The sequence below is a fragment of the Poecilia reticulata genome, linkage group LG2, assembly GCF_000633615.1.
Source record: "Poecilia reticulata strain Guanapo linkage group LG2, Guppy_female_1.0+MT, whole genome shotgun sequence".
Taxonomy (NCBI): domain Eukaryota; kingdom Metazoa; phylum Chordata; class Actinopteri; order Cyprinodontiformes; family Poeciliidae; genus Poecilia; species Poecilia reticulata.
The window spans coordinates 14,826,421-14,842,488 of NC_024332.1; the positions used below are offsets into that span (position 1 = coordinate 14,826,421).

A 16,068-nucleotide genomic window follows, 5' to 3' on the forward strand; every position below is an offset into this window, starting at 1 on the left:
AGTCGTCTACAGTAGAAGGAGGGACCGGGTCGGTCAGCAGGCTTTTGGCCATATTGGATTTAACAAAGATAATTTCTTGCATTTGCAGCTGATGGCCAGTAGTTGATGGTGTATTTTATGATGCATTAGTGTCCACTTCAGTGGTCTGTGTGCATTTATAACATAAAAATCCATAAGAAGCAGAAGAAAATGTCTTTTAGACAGCTGTCCACTGTAGTGACCACTAAGCATGAAAGGGTTAAAATATTATTGAATGTAAATGTATTGAAACCTTTTTTTGGATTTGAGAAAATCCACAACAAATTCAAGTCATTCGGCACTGAAAAAAAAAAGCATCCTTAAAAAAACCAAACATTTATGACACTCTTGCTGAAAGCCAGTGTATCTATACTTCTGCTTTTTGTTTACTATTAACCAGTTACATGCTGGTTCTCAGCTACCCACTGGTCTGTTTTCCACTCTGATCTTTTAGCCTGAGCCCATCACAGATCAGCCGCATGGGTCCCAGGCGCCCMCACACMCACACACACACACACACMCACACACACACACAGCCCAAAGCTAGCATTATTCAACTTTAGCTTTAACTACACCATCAATTTATGGCGTCTAATGCATTTCATGTCCTCCAGTTGTCATCATCCAGTGTTAGCAGTCTCCCCAGGTTCACAGCACGCAGCCCGCAGACATGCGCTGTATTAATACTGGCAACCTTGGCATCATTAATCCAGCGTGTTACATGCTTATGCGACCCCTAAACCACGGCATGGCTTCAGGTCTGCTTTTCCACTTCCATGGTTGCACCTGGAGGACCTGAGGGGTGGTGGTGGTGGGGGGGAAAATCCCCAGCCTCTGTAGCTCTATTATATTAATCCAGAATGGAGCTACTAGTCATCTGGAAGCATGACTGCCGCCTGCAGTATCTGTAATCAGATGATTCAGCTGTCGAGTCATGCTAACCGACGATTAGCTTTTAAAGGCAGAGTCATTTGCTGGGGAAAATAAAAAGCAGACACCCTGAAGACACTGCAGCTCTTTCTTTCTTTCTCTCTCTCAGTGTGTGTGTGCGTGTGTGTGTGTGTGTGTGGTATAAATGCGGGGCGTTGTATTCCCTCCCGATGTGTTCATTACAAGCACAGAGCTGCGGTTTAATTAGCTTAATCCTCTTTTTGGGTTATTATGACCATAAATCATTGAACATACATGTAGACAGGGATTAGCGTYGCAGAGCCTACAGGGAGGAGCAGCTGCAGAAAGCCTGCGCAGCCTTACTGCTCTTACTGTAACTCACCAGAGGCCATTGAAGGCATCATTACGTTCACGCCTGTCGGTGACTGAGCGTCGCGCTGGCCRCTCCGGCGCATCGCGTCGATTACGATCCGGCCGTTTCTCCGAGACGCGGGAGTGATGTAAAGGCTTTCCTTACGTGAGGATCGTCATTAAGGCCGAGTTGTAACATTAATACAACTTTAATGGAGGTAGAAATTAATTCGCTAAATCTCTAAAGTATCCAATTAGYGATGCTCTGAGCCAAAGCCAAGTTTTGAGTGTTTTTTTCCCCCTCTCTCTCCTCCTCTGCTCTCTTGGATAAGGTTGGATCTCTAAAAGCAGTGGAAGCCTATTAATCATATCCTTGTTATTCGAGGAGCAGTCCAACAAGAAAAAAAGAGACAGATACACTTAACTAAATACTTGGCATCCGACATTGCAGACGCGAGGAGCTGCGTTGGAAGGAGTGCCCGACTGTCAGAAGTTGTAGATGTGAGCTTCGTGGTGCTGGCACCTCGCTCCRACACAAATGTGCAGTTGCTGGGAAAAACAGAAAGAATCATGTTTATCAGCAGACTGGRTTGCCGGTGTATTATACATTTGGTGGCGGTTTGATGTCGTCTGGCTTTAAATACTCTCCTGCTAGCCGAGGCTTGATCGAATTAATTTGATTGYGATCAAGAAGATTCTCACTGGGACTCCGGCTGGCTCACTCGACTCACTTTTGGGTGGATTTCTCTCTTTTTTTTTTAAAACTGACTTCGCAGGAACTGTCACATCCGTCAAATGTTTTCACATTTTATCACGTTGCAACCACAGATTTTTGTGTTTTGTTGAAAAATGTACGAGATAGACCAACATAAGGCAGCATATTGTGGGGGAAACTTTGACATCTGAATGTTGTAGAAAAGGAAACCTCTGCCTCCGTCTCAGGTCCTGACCGCCTCTAGCAGTGTTTTTTTTTTCTTTCTCTCCAAGCAGCACTGACCTGTATTTACCTGACCTGTATCCGTCTTCACATTAGCTCTGACCGGCTTCCCTCTTCCTAATCTCAAAGTGCTTAACAGGACRATACCCATCTACTCGAATGCTCTCGCACAGGCTTATGTCATGATTCGGTCACTCCGGTTGGATGAGTGACCTCRCTCCACGCTYGCTCGTTCCTCAATAGTGTGATGACCGCACGCTGCCTGAACAGAGTCAGTCCTGTCCATCTTCAAGAAACGTTTGCAGACCCCCAGCGCGTAAGAGAGCATCTCCTTCCACGCTTCCTTCTGTCCTGCACTTTGTTCTGTAGGAGTCCGACTCGTGTTCCTGCTTCTAAGTCGCTTATTATTAGCTCTTCTGTCAACTGTGTTGTTATTCTGTCTTTTGCCAGCTGCTTTAGATAACAGCCTGCCAAATTAACAAACACAGATAAACATAAATCCATAGTAAAAACGGTTCGTTGCAAAAAAGAAAAGCGAGGATAATTTTCCTTCCACTTCACAGTTACGTGCTACGTTGTGCCATTTAAAATCCAGATAAATTTGTGGTTGTGGTGATAAAATGTTTTAATTCTTGAGGTCAAAGTTCTGCTGGAGCATCCAGTTAGTTTCCAGCTGTCTGTGTTATTATTTGAGGTTATGTTTGTTGCGGTTCTCCTCCTCTTACTACGTCTTTTTTGTTTGGTACTGTTTCCACGGCCAGCAGAACGGCACTGCATCATGATGCTGCCACTGCCGTGCTTAACAACTGGTGCAGTGTTTTCAGTGAATTAATCTTTTTTATATCTAAACTGGATACAAAAAAATGTAAGAGACCAGTTATCAGTTTCTCTGATTTTTGTCTGTTTATACGTAAACAATTGAGTAAAATGAACTTTGTTCTTTTATTCTATGAAGTACTGACAACATGACCCTGAAATTCCATGCAAAAATGTTGTATTTATTTGCAGATGAGAATGAGAAATGGACAGAATAATGAAAAAGATGCAGAGCTTTCAGACCTCAAATAACGCAAAGAAAACAATTTCATATTTAGAAACGACAATACTGACGTTTTAACTCGGGAAGAGTTCAGGAATAAATGCGTCAGAGCTGTAGATGCTGGAGCTTCATACAGTTTTCTTCATTAGTGGCAAAGAGGTCTTGACCTTCCAAGCATGGACACTTTGGTGAACAGCAACAGCGACTGAACAACTTTCCATGTGCTTGCATGAAAAATCAAAAGTAAATCACAGTTAACAAAGAGACAGTTGCAATTATTTTCTTTATTTTGATGGAAACGGTGCTCATGTTTAATTTTTATCTCATGGTTACATTTTTTTTGTATTAATTCAAATCAGATCTACACAAAAATGTACATATTGTCATAAAAAGTGACATTTTATATGACTCTAGCCATTGCAGACTTCACTGTTTTCTTAGCTCTAACCCTAAAAACATTTCAATGTATTTCGCGGTTCGTGATGCAAATCCTGATCCTCAGGCATGCGGCTCACAGGTTGAAACACTGTTGTGATAACTCCGCTTAACCCCCGTCCCCTTCTCCCACCTGCAGCAGGGACCCTTCCAACCTCATGTGGAGTCGGGGTAACACCTTGCTGACCTCCCCCAACACCTGAACCCTCCTTCACCCTCCTCTGCATCCCCCCTTTAACTTCCATCTCTCTTCCAATTGCTTATTTAGTTTAGGTTGCCAAGCAACTGCATCACACTCCTCCATAATTGGTTGGTGGCTGGTGGATTGTCCGTGCCTGTTAATCTGTCTCTCTGTCTCTCAGCCTCCCCCCCGCCTCAGCCTCCTCTCCTCTCTTTCTCTCAGTTGCTAGGTGACTTTATCATGCATCCCTGCCTTGCCGTGCTATAATTGGCTGCCGTCATGGTTGCTGTGGCGTTAGGCCCAGGCTGGCCTTGCTTCATTCCTCTAACAGTGTGTGTCTGTCGGCGTGTCTTCACGGTGTGTGTTTGAGAGGGCTCCTATTGAAGGAAGATGAGGTTCTCTGGCCAATTACTGGAGACGGGTGTGAAACGTCCGCCTGTCTGGCACCTGCGCCCCTCACAACCCCCCCCAACTCACATTCCCTTTATCACACGCACACATGTAGGTTAATGGTGGAGTATTTCTCGGAAAGGATAAGCTGCCAAGTGGTTTTGGTATTGTAGGTTGAATATATCAGTTCTTAGAGAGGAGAGGACTTTGTGGAGTGAGTAGGAGGACTCGCACTTACAGATGCAAGTGCTGAACATGGAGGATTTTGCTGCAGTTCTTCACAGGGCTTGAAGTAATCTGTTGTAGAATCGCAGATTATAGCATTTCTTCCACAGACGTAGAAAAGGATTACTCTCCTCTCGAAACAAAACGTGGAACTGTACAGATTTCAGTGTCTTTACAGGAAGTTGAAAATTACCTTATTCAATCACAAACATGAGCTAAATTGTTTATTTTTGGTTTCTTGTTACTGTATTGTAATGTTTCAGCACTTAACGGAAATAGTGACTCTACTGAGTTCAGCTCCTGGGACAGGACGACGCATACTGGGACAAGGAATTTAAAAGATATTTAAAACATATTTAAGCTTCTGGCATCTCCTCTTTTGTTTAGATAAACAATGTGAAGCTTTCAGAAACACAAGCTTTGTTTTAAATAGTCAGATTGGTTTCACAGACTAATATTCCTGTCCATGGTTTGTTGACGAGTTTTGCATAATTTGTTTTTTTGCAGGTCCAATGCGGTCCTAATAGAAACATTGGATATTTTTCACAGCAAAACTCGTAAACTGAATTTGTCTCTTAACAAATTCAGCTCAGCATAGAATAAGCCAGTTCTGATTTAATAAGTTAATGTCCACTAGGTTGCACAACACATTGAAAGCTTCTCCAAACACACAAACAACCGGAGATGAATGAGGCACTCGCAGGAGATCAATGAATTTTAGCTTGGCACTACAACAGGATGCTGTCTGTGCATCCATGAAATCCTACATAGTAAAATACTGGAGATATTCTAACAAAGTGGAAGCAAATGAGAATAACAACAACTGGATGCTGGGATTCTGAGCTCCAAGTGGTTGCTAGCTTCCTGCAAAGCTAACAGCTAAAGGCCTCTAAACTTTATGTGACTTGGCAGTTCGGTCAAGAACAGCGCGTTGACACACGGTGGGTTTCCATGAACCGAAGAACTCAAAGTCTTACGTCACCAAGCGTCAGATCCAGTGATGTAAGGCGCTGGACTCTAGGGAAGGGGAGACGTGTTGTCTGTTTATAGTGCATTTTTCTTATTCTATAAAAGACTGAATAATCATCCATACCAAAATAGTTTTTCCAATTCGTCCAGTTAATGTCGGCGGTGGTAGTGACTTTGGTATTTTGAGCTAATTTTAAGGATTTAAAGATGCCGCTAAGCTAGCCATGGACTGCTAATGTATGTCGGTTTTAAAATATCAAGGCATTAAAGCAAAAATAAGTTTGCTACATGTGATCAAGAATATCTATTTGACCAGATATGTAAATAGATATTCTTGATCTCTATATTTATTGCTATGAAAATATATTTCTGTCCACAGTTATATTAGTTTCAGTGCATTGATATACAGAAGTAGATTCATGGGACTGTTTTTTTTATTGATCTGCAGATATTTGAAGGTAAATTAACTTGAGATGAGACAAAAATCTAAAATTAAAAATGCATTTTTTTTTTCTCCTTTTGTTTGCAAAACAATGTTGGGAGTGCAGTAGGTTCCTGTTGGCTAGCTAATTAGCGTTGATGCCTGCTTTGGTAGCGCCCCGTCTGAGGCTGTTTATTTTACCGAGAGGCACGATAACTCTCGTAACATTCACTTTTTCTTTTTATTACCGTTTTCTTCTTTCTTTTTTGGGTGACTCGGTGAGTTTCTTGTTGTTTGACGAGGCAGAAAGTTTGAGGAATTTTCTCTTCTTTTGGCCATACAAGGTAGGAAAGCAGGAATGCTGCTTAGCTTTTTATTAACCAGGGATTATTGCTCTGCTTTCTATTTAAAGGAACTTTAAGCAGCAGGAATAGTTTTACAAGCAATCTGAATGGACCTATTAACACAAAGATGGATGATTAACCAGAAACCAATCCAAGCCTGCTCCAAACGCTTTTAAATATACCTTTGCAGCATAAACCACACTTAAGACACATAAACTGAGTTCCCGTTTGTCAATTCACGACTCTTTGTGTCTCTGTAAAAGCGATTTCACCTGAGATATTCGAGGCATGTCATAATGAAATACGGACAGCAGCGGGATGGCGCCGCGGTACCTGGGACTAATTAGATGTTCCTTTCCCTGCGACCCAATAATACAGAATATTTTATTCAAAATCCATATTCGCACAACACCAGCCAAAATAAAAGCGGTGTCACAGGAATCACCTGTCACCTAAAGAGCGCAATAAGGCGGCAATAAAAGCCCCGATCCCGGTTGTCGAAGTCGGCTACAGACTGCATGAGAGAACGACGGGGAGAATTTGAATATGGAAATCCAGGCGAGTGCAGCTCGTGATGCGTAGATAATTTAGTCCGAGAGCAACCACAGCCGTGTTGTGTCTGCAGATAAAAGTCGTCTCCGATCAAAGAAACAGGCAAACTGTGGGGAAATAAAGGGAAGAAAAGGGCCAATCATTCACAGTGCGGTGTTCCTGTTCAACATCACCTTTTACGCTCCGTTGCATCACCTCGCTGTCAAAGCTGAAGAGTGGGCAGGTGTAGTTTTTCGGTCGGTGTCGTCTATCCTGATGGTTTGAATGTGAAATCAGCGGCGTTACAGTTTACTAAAGCAGTTCAGAGTTGACAGGTAGTTTCCTTTTCCTGTTACAGTGAAATGAAGAGGTTACGGTCTGGTGCTTTTTTCCCCCACTCTTTGTTTCTTTGACGTCTTGTTCCACTGCGACAAAACAACAGGAGTTGTTTGTTCAGAGTGTTACTTTGTGTTTCTTTATTTTTTTTTAGGTATTTAACTGATAATCCTGCCAACAACAAAGTTTCTGGTGGCCTGATTTATTTCTATAATAGTAAGTAAGAGATTAAGCTACATTTAGGTGGCGACTGAAACCATTTTCAGCTTGGTCAGCCAAGACCCCGGTGTTCAGCTGGTCAAAAAAATCAAAAATGTACCTTTTTCTGGTTGTTGAATGAACCATATTTAAGTTGTTAATTACGTGGTCAAACTATCAACACCCTTGAGCGTGGAGAGAATTACTCAGTGAGGCATACTAAAAGTTAGTGATTTTCAGTTCCTGTGTGGGACTTAAAATGACATTGCTGGAAGTAGAGAAAGGTTTAAAGCAGTATTTCTCAACCCTGGTTCTCACCACCCACCTGTCCTGCATGGTTTAGGTGTTTCCCTTCTGCCACCTGAATTGTATCTCTGGGTGATTAACAGGCCTCTGCAGCACTTGATGGTCATGCAATCATTTGAATCAGCTGTTCTGGAATAGAGGCACATCTAAAACATGCAGAGCAGGGGGGCGGTGAGGACCAGGGTTGAGAAACACTGCTTTAAAGGGAAGAATCTATTTTAAAAGAAACTGTACTTTAAGACATGATAGGATATTTCTGCAGTTCAGTTAAGCAGAGAGCAAGACCTTCAAATGATAACAGGAAGGCTGATTGCGGTTCAACAAAGCTGATTTATCATTTGAGTTTATATTGAGTTTGGAAATGTTGGCAGCTTTTTGTAAATCTGAGCTAAATTAAGGCTACAGAATCCTCACATGCTACAGTTTTAGGGATGCTAGCTGCCCCAATCAAGCTAATTGCTAGCTTGATTGGAGCTATCTGTATCATGTTTTCGAGCATAACATGATAAACTGTTCAAAATATCAACCACTGAATCATTTTATCTTAGGTTTACATTAATATAATAACACACGCTACAGTTTTAGGGATGCTATCTGCCCCAATCAAGCTAACTGCTAGCACAACATGATGAACTGTTCAAAATATCAACCATCATTTTATCTTTGATTCACAATAAAATAATAATCCTGTTTACAGTGACACTTCTCTTATACACTGTGGGATGTTACTTTTGCTCTTAATGTAAATAAATAAGTGCTCAGTAGAAACGCTGGAATGCTGTTCTCATATCTTCCAATATTTTAGCGCTGAAAATGAGAATTAGCTACAGTCGGTGTCAGCAGATAAAATTAGAGGTTAAAACCTGGTCACTAATTTATAATCTCTGATAATAACATCAGACATCACACCACCTTGTATTGCAGATCAAACTAATGTTCTGCAGGGAACAGAGTCCTTTAGCGTGCGCTGACAGTTTTTATTTCCATTCTGTCTTTAATGTGGGGGGTGAAAAACCCAGTTCCATTTAACAACTGAATCACTTGTGGGCAAAAAGCTTTTTTATTGCGAATGTTTGGCTTTTCAACATGTTTCCTAATGCTTCAGACCACATTAGCTCCACTCAGCTGTGAATGTGTGCATGTTTGTCTTCTTAAGAGGATTGATGTGTGCTATGAAAGGAGAAGAGGGGCTGGTGGGACATCTGGCTAACTGACTGTAAGCCGCCACATCACTGCCCATTAGGACTCATTAAGGCCCCGATTACAGGAACCACAGCCAGGAACATCAAGGGTCCGTCAGGTTATGACTCTTTTCTGGTCAATATTTCAAATATAGTTAATTTAAATGGTCATTTTGCTGTTTGACTATAATGTAGAGCCTTTGTATGGAAATACATTTGAGCCAAGAGTCTTCAGCTCTCGCAAGTCAAGTTTTGTAACTTTGTGCGATTGAATTTAAAGGAAGCTGAGGACTGTTGGACTTAAAAATATTATTTTGTGATCCAGGTTTACGTATTGTATTTGTGGGAAATATTTTTTGTTTGTCATTTAGTTGAGCTGTGGGTGAAAAAGTCGAAAACCTATCTGCCTGTTCCTCCTTGGTTTAAAAATGCAATATTTGAATATATTTACGTCTTTGTTGCTCAGATCGATTCAACATTCACAAGCCAAACAAACACTTTGTTGCATTTATATTGATGAGGAAGTAAAGAGCTGTTTATTTATTTATCTATCTCCGTATACAAGCTTGGTGATTTTCCCTTTTGCCTCTCTTTACTCTCGAAGTTTTGATTTTCTCAACTTTTTCAGTTGCTGACCATTTTGTTCTGACCATGCATCAATTCATGGCTCCGAAGGACATTTTGTTCCCGCTTTAACAACCAACTATTTAAAGTAATTTTCAATACTCTGCTACTAATTGTCTCCCATTAGAAAATAAGGCTTTTTGACTCATTTAGACTCATTTTGTGAGTTTAAGTGGCCCAGAAAAAGGAGTTAAAAGTCTAAATTAATAGACAGTGTTATACAAGATTTTTTGAATAATAATATATCAGATAATGAAATAGTTTGAATTTAATTATATGCAGGATTTAAGCCATTATTGGGTCATTTGCATAGATACAGTGAAAAGATGAATGCATACACACGGTTTAAGTAATTGTACGCAAATAGTTTATTTACAGGAAAGAAACACAAGTGAGCAAGGAGCAAATTATATGAAATGGAGTCTGATCCATTAAAGGGGTGAATTAACCTCAAAATGGTTGCACTTTTACACATTTTATACATCCGATTGCATTAGACTGGGAAAGAAATAAGTTTTACTCTGAAATCTTAATGAGACAGCAGTCAAAAGTGATAATTACCAGTTGCAGCATTATCCCTTTTGTCCAGGCCTGCTTTATTATTACATTTTTTTATTTTAACAATTCTGCTGAACCACATCTCAAAAACAACTTCCCAGTAGATTTTCAGGAGATTTTTATCTATTATGACATTTGCCAATTTAAAATGATTTAATTTAGTCCAAATGTGTTGCAATGTCCTTTTTTGATAAGTCACTGTCCAGCCAGTTAAATCCAAAATAAATTGTACCAATATTTTTGACCTTCTTGAAAACTGCAGCATGTTATTATGTCTATAATTATTATACTTAATATCAAAATGGTTTTGGTTTTTTTTAATTACAGGAGTAAAACTAAATTATATTTCTTCTCCTCACTTTTTGTTTGTGCTRTTAGTTTCTGAGTTGAAGTCCAGATTAACTGCTACCTCATCTGACCCAACACTTTGCACTCGCAAGAGAAAATGCTTCACACAGAGACACATCATCAGGTCCCATCTGAAGACAGCCTGCTCCTTCATGCCACACACACACACACACACACACACACACACACACACACACACACACACACACACACACACACACNCACACACACACACACACACACACACACACACACACACACACACACACACGCACACGCACACACACAGCTGGAAGGCTTTCTATCATGGTGAGATAACTACAGGCTGAGAACAATAGACCATCTCTTCTCCCATCTGGTGAACTGGAGGATGAAACTTCATTTACATTTCAGCCCCCCTCACACACAAACTCCCTCCACTACCACCTCACTCCTCTGGGTGTGTGTGTGTGCGTGTCTGTGTGTTCTTGTGCATGGATGGGCGGAGGTGTGGTAATAAAGGGAACAAAACGAGATTCATTTCAGGGTGAATTTGGGATTATGAATTAACATGCTGCAGTGCTGAAAGACTTCATTTACAGCTAATTGAGTGTGTTGGCTCATTAAAATGGCTGTTGTGTAAAACTGCTCTGCTTGGCCGCCCCTGGGCTGGGTAGCAGTGTGTGTGTGTGTTTTTGGAGAAAAACCTAGGGGTGGTAACCTGCATATTAGTGAACAGCTGTAGTTTAGACGTGTGAAATTAGATGTAGAAATTGTAATAAAATGTGACACCTTCTGCTCTTTTTCTCCCTTTCCTCGCTGTCAGGTGAGAAGCCCTATAAGTGCTCATGGGAGGGCTGCGAGTGGCGCTTTGCCCGCAGCGACGAGCTGACGCGACACTACCGCAAACACACCGGAGCGAAGCCATTCAAGTGCAACCACTGCGACAGGTAAACACTCACTTCCTTTCATTCGCACAGATCACTACCAAGCACACAGCACCGTTTGCATTTGTACAACGTCTTAAGGTAACAAGGATCAATGTTTATCCTGCAACTGGAGGGTAAGTGGGTCAATTTGAGACCCATTTCCTTCCTCCTGACGGTTTTCATGTCCTTTTTGCATTTTGTCACTTTAGAAACTGACACTTTAATGTATTTTAGTGGGATTTTTTTTGTGAAGGACAACATCAGTAGACTTTGATTGGGAAGTGGAAGGAGTTCCTTTTTCTCTGCTTTAATCGAACTCCAATTCGTTTGTCTAAAAAGTCCAGTTTGTTTGGGAGGGTGTGAATGCCTGATCGAGCTCTGGACCGCCTACAAACCCAGGTCATGTTTGCAGTTAACAATAGTCGTCTCATTGTTGGTAACTCATCAGCTTTCTTGCTGTATTTAGCATCATTTTAGACAAAAGAAAATGGTATTGGCCAAAATCGGAATCGGCAGGTCAGGATTTTTAATAGATCAGAAATCGGTGATCGGCCAGAAAACTACAATTGGTGCAGCCCTAATCACAGTGAATGATAAGAGTTAAGCTGGTCATCAAAAATTTAAAAGCAGATTCCCCAATTATAAAATTACCAAGAGAAAGAAAATCATAACAAATCCACTTTATACCACAAGCCATGTAAAGGCATGATAAACCAATGGAAGGAGGAGATTTGGTTGGTTTAGACCAAAATCTAACTTGCTGGTCTAAAGTCTATATTTTAACCAACACTGTACATTACCCTTTGTGAGACATGATGGTGGCCGGGTCATGCTGTAGGGATTCTCCCCTGAAGTAAAGTGTGGGACAATGACCTTAAAGATGTAGCCAGAGCCACATTGAAAGCATATTTCTGTGTTAGAATGGCGCAGACCTAAACTTTACACCTTATCTTTCTCTCCAACCAATCTGACCAAAGTATGTGGTCAAATTTCAGCCTTTACTTGACTATCAAGATTTTATTTAGAATAAAAAAAAATCAACCTTTAAACCATTTCTAAGTTTTGTTTTCTCCCAATCGCAATTATGTTTGGTTTGCGTTGGTGGGGGGATAACGCTGTCTGCATGTGTTTTTAGAAACAGCATCATCCATTTTCTCCCATTTTGCAGCAGCTCTCCGCCAATTAAAAAGCCACATCACTTAACTCGCAACAAAACATGTTCAAGCTGACATTTGAAGTAGCTCAAATAAGCCTCCAAATTAAGTTTCTCATTTTACTTCATCTCTGTTTGTTATAGCGGAAGAATGATGGGAGCAGTTTGCTGTCACATCGCTGTACGACAGCCTTTCTCTCTGTCGACGCTGCCTCTGAACATTGGTTTTTAATGCATTCAAAGCAGCAGGGAATCAGACAGCTTCTTTGACAAATGATAAATAAAACAACATTTTTCATCCAGCCTCAATCTACAGGCGTCACATGTGGCGCTCGGGGATTGTAATGATCCATAACAAATTTCTTCTTCCCCCCACCCCCCTTTTTTTTTTTTTTTTTTTTTGCACACAAGAGAGATCAAGTTTTTTTTCTTAATAAACAAAATATTGCAAATTAGTTGTTTTGAATTGTGAACGTTTCCTTAAGAGAGGCTGTGCGCCTTTAGCAGCTGCGAAGGAGCAGACGGGGGGGAGATTTTTTTATCTTGGAAGAGTGATAAATATTCAACACTACAGCTCATGGTGTAGTCAATTTAGTGATAAGGAATGCTATTACTCTAAATTAAGTTAGTTCTTAGCGGATTTATATTTCGAAAGGGAGAGAAAGAAAGACGTGGGTGTGAGGCAGGTTTGCGCAGGAAAATTGACTGCAGATGTATTGGCTTTTGAGACTGTGCTTTCCCAATCGATCCTGAATCAATTTGTTTGTTGCACTGACTCGTGTCCGGTCCAATTTAAAGGAAAACAAAGCCGAAGCTGACGGGAGGGTGTGTGTATTCTTTTCTTTTTTTTTTCTTTTTTTTTTTGAACCAAAGGCAGACTGAAAGACTGAAAGCTGGAGCTGTGTTTGTGAGTCACATTGTCACTGTTTTTAGTTTTTGCTCCTCAAGGTTGGAGGTGTGTGTGTGTGTGTGTGTGTGTGTGTGTGTGTGTGTGTGTGTGTGTGTGTGCGTGTGCGTGTGTGTGTGTGTTTGTATCCATGTGTGCTTACTCATGCCCTTGTTAAATGGATTCAGGCTATTGGCAAGCAGGTCGCAGCTAATTGAGTGGCACCAGATGCCAGCTCCACTTGAACATGCACTCCCACTCTGTGTGTGTGTGCATGTGTGTGTGTGCCTGCGCTACCTTCCAATTTATTTCACACACACCAACTTTCACCCAAGAGAGAGAGAGTGTAATTGGCTGTTGTGGGTTCCCTCTAGTTTTGGTTTAACACGTAAACCCCCAAAGAAACCTGCTGGAAGCGTCTAATCCAGGCTGGGAGCTGGGGCTGCATTAGATCCTGTTTGGAAAAAAGAAAAAACAAAAGAAATGCAAAGTCATTTTGCGTTGCATGGATAAATATATACACACAGATTTACAACTGTGGCAAAAACGGCTTGTTTGATGTAATAGATTTTGGCTTTAATCGATACTTTATTCTTTTTTTTCCCCACACATTTAAGTCGTTCAACTTCAAAATTTAAACGTTATACAAATGCTGGGCTTCCGCTATTCTCTGACCTGAAACATTCCAGCATTTCTACTCGGAGATGAATTCACCCTACATGCAGAGCAGGCCAGGTCAGGTCACGGGGTCATCGGGTTCATTTGGAAGCCCGAGTGACAATCTGCAGAGAAATGCACTGAGGAGGGATCTTTGTCAAATTCTCCAGCCACCTCAGCTGATTCCTTTCGATGTGGATGAGAAGAGACAGATTAGCACAGATTACGGCTGACTTTTTTTAATCCCCCCCCTCAAAATTAAGAGAAAAATCTCTGAATATTTCTTTTTCTCTCTGTGACATAAATTCATCTCCTTAGATTTTCCAGGAAGTTTTTTTGTTGTGGATGCTCATCTGACATTAAACATTTTTGTCTATTTTACAAAACATCAAAGTGAAGCTTTCTGGTGTAATTGTCTTGTGTTCTCATAATAATATCACATAGGCAGCCTCATAAGTTTTTTTTCTGTGCTTAAATTCCAAAAATACATTAAAATATGCTTAATAGAGTCAAGAGTTTCGCATAATTCACACAAATGCTAAAGTACATCTGTGGTGGGAGGAGTCCAGCAAATATTACCATGAGAATAGCAAAAGGTGGCGGCCAGAGAAGTTAAAATTTGATAAAATGTTCAGTCTGACAGTATTTCCCCAGAGGACACACACACACACACGCCCACACACAAGTATGTTATTAATTCTGACTAATCAAGCAAAGACCCCCCGATGTTTCTGTGGAGGAGCAAGGAGGAGTGATGGGGTAGGGGGAGAACAAAAAACGAAAAAGAAGTAGAAAAAAATTTAGTCAAGATGAAGAAAGGAAGCTAAGAAGGAAATCTGTGTGTGTTTCAGGAGATTGAGAGTGGGAGGTTACCAGCTGGAGTAGCCGCTACGCCCCCCCTTTCCAACAGTGACACAGTAACTGGCACGGCCATCTGTCCAGCCACACACACACACAGACACACACATGCAGAGAGATCAGTGAAGGTGTTACAGTAGGTACCACATGGCTGGCTGGGAGCTAAAAGGAAACAGTAGACCCTGAGACAACAGAGAGCAGAGTTCAGCTGTAAATGCGCTCATTGTTTACTCTAAGGCCTCAACGCGTCCAGCCGCGTTCTGTCTGCACCATGTGGTTTCAGCCGATCCCTGGAACCTGCTGCCATTGCTAAAACAACAAAAACAATAATAATTAAAGCTCCGCGGAGCCTCAAGCGGCCCGAGCAGCCAAGCGCCGCTCCGGCCTATAGCCACCGCGGGGGACCCAGCACCGCCGCCCGCCTGCCACCGCGTACCCTTTGGCACAGTTGAGGCGCGCGTCCGCCAGGCAGTTCGCACCGTTCACTTCAGCATGGTTCCCTGAGGACACACCACAAATTTTGAGCAGACCGGTCGATGTAGAGAGGTGATATTGATGATGGGATAGTCTAGGGGGCGCTGTAGAGTAAAATCACAATTCAAACCCGTTGGGCTCTTTAGCATTTAGCACAGGTCAAACATATCCAGTTTGGTGCCAATCGGAAGATGCGTGTGTGATTCAGAGACAGTTGTATGCATATGGCGAAGGACAGACAGTTGGCCACGCCCCCATGAGTCAGAGTTCATCCTCACAGTTCATCATCAGGTSATATTATGTCAGGTGGTAGAAGATTAATTCCATATGTATTACTCAGTAAAAATAAGACATACAGTAGAAAAAACAGCTGAATTCCTGTTAAAAGTGGGCGGAGCTAAGGTTACTTCATCATCTGACCATGAGGGTAGGTCAGTAGTGAGACATAGGAAGTCTGAAGCAGTTGTTACCTTGTATGTGGAAGTTATGTCACTTTGGGTTTTATGGTGAATAGTCAAAGTTTGGCACTTAGCCACGCCCACATGCTTTGACATACAAAAATTCCTGTGATAACTTTAGACCTTTAATGTCTGAACTCTTTGCTCACTGAGTTTGAAGTCTGTATGTCAAACGCTGTAGGAGGAGTTAGATCAAATACGTCTGTGAAAAACAGCAAATGGCGAATTTAATCCAAAATGGCCGACTTTCTGTTGGGTTTGGACCATGGCTCCAAGAGGCTTTTTTGTAGGTCCTGACACGCTACAGAAGTGTACCAAGTTTCATAATTCTAGGTTAAAGAATGGCTTGGGGCTGATTATTTAAAATCTTCAAGGGGGCGCTGTTGAGACA

The 16,068-nt window shown here is 41.5% G+C and overlaps 1 protein-coding gene across 2 annotated transcripts in view; it reads left to right on the plus strand.

Moving 5' to 3' along the window:
* klf7b (Kruppel like factor 7b) overlaps positions 1-16,068 on the plus strand; it is an 86,655-nt gene that overhangs the window by 56,012 nt on the left and 14,575 nt on the right. For both annotated transcript variants that reach the window (XM_008432712.2, XM_008432718.2), the window contains exon 3: positions 11,089-11,212. In XM_008432712.2, the coding sequence (XP_008430934.1) occupies positions 11,089-11,212 (124 nt within the window). The remainder of the gene's footprint in view (positions 1-11,088; positions 11,213-16,068) is intronic.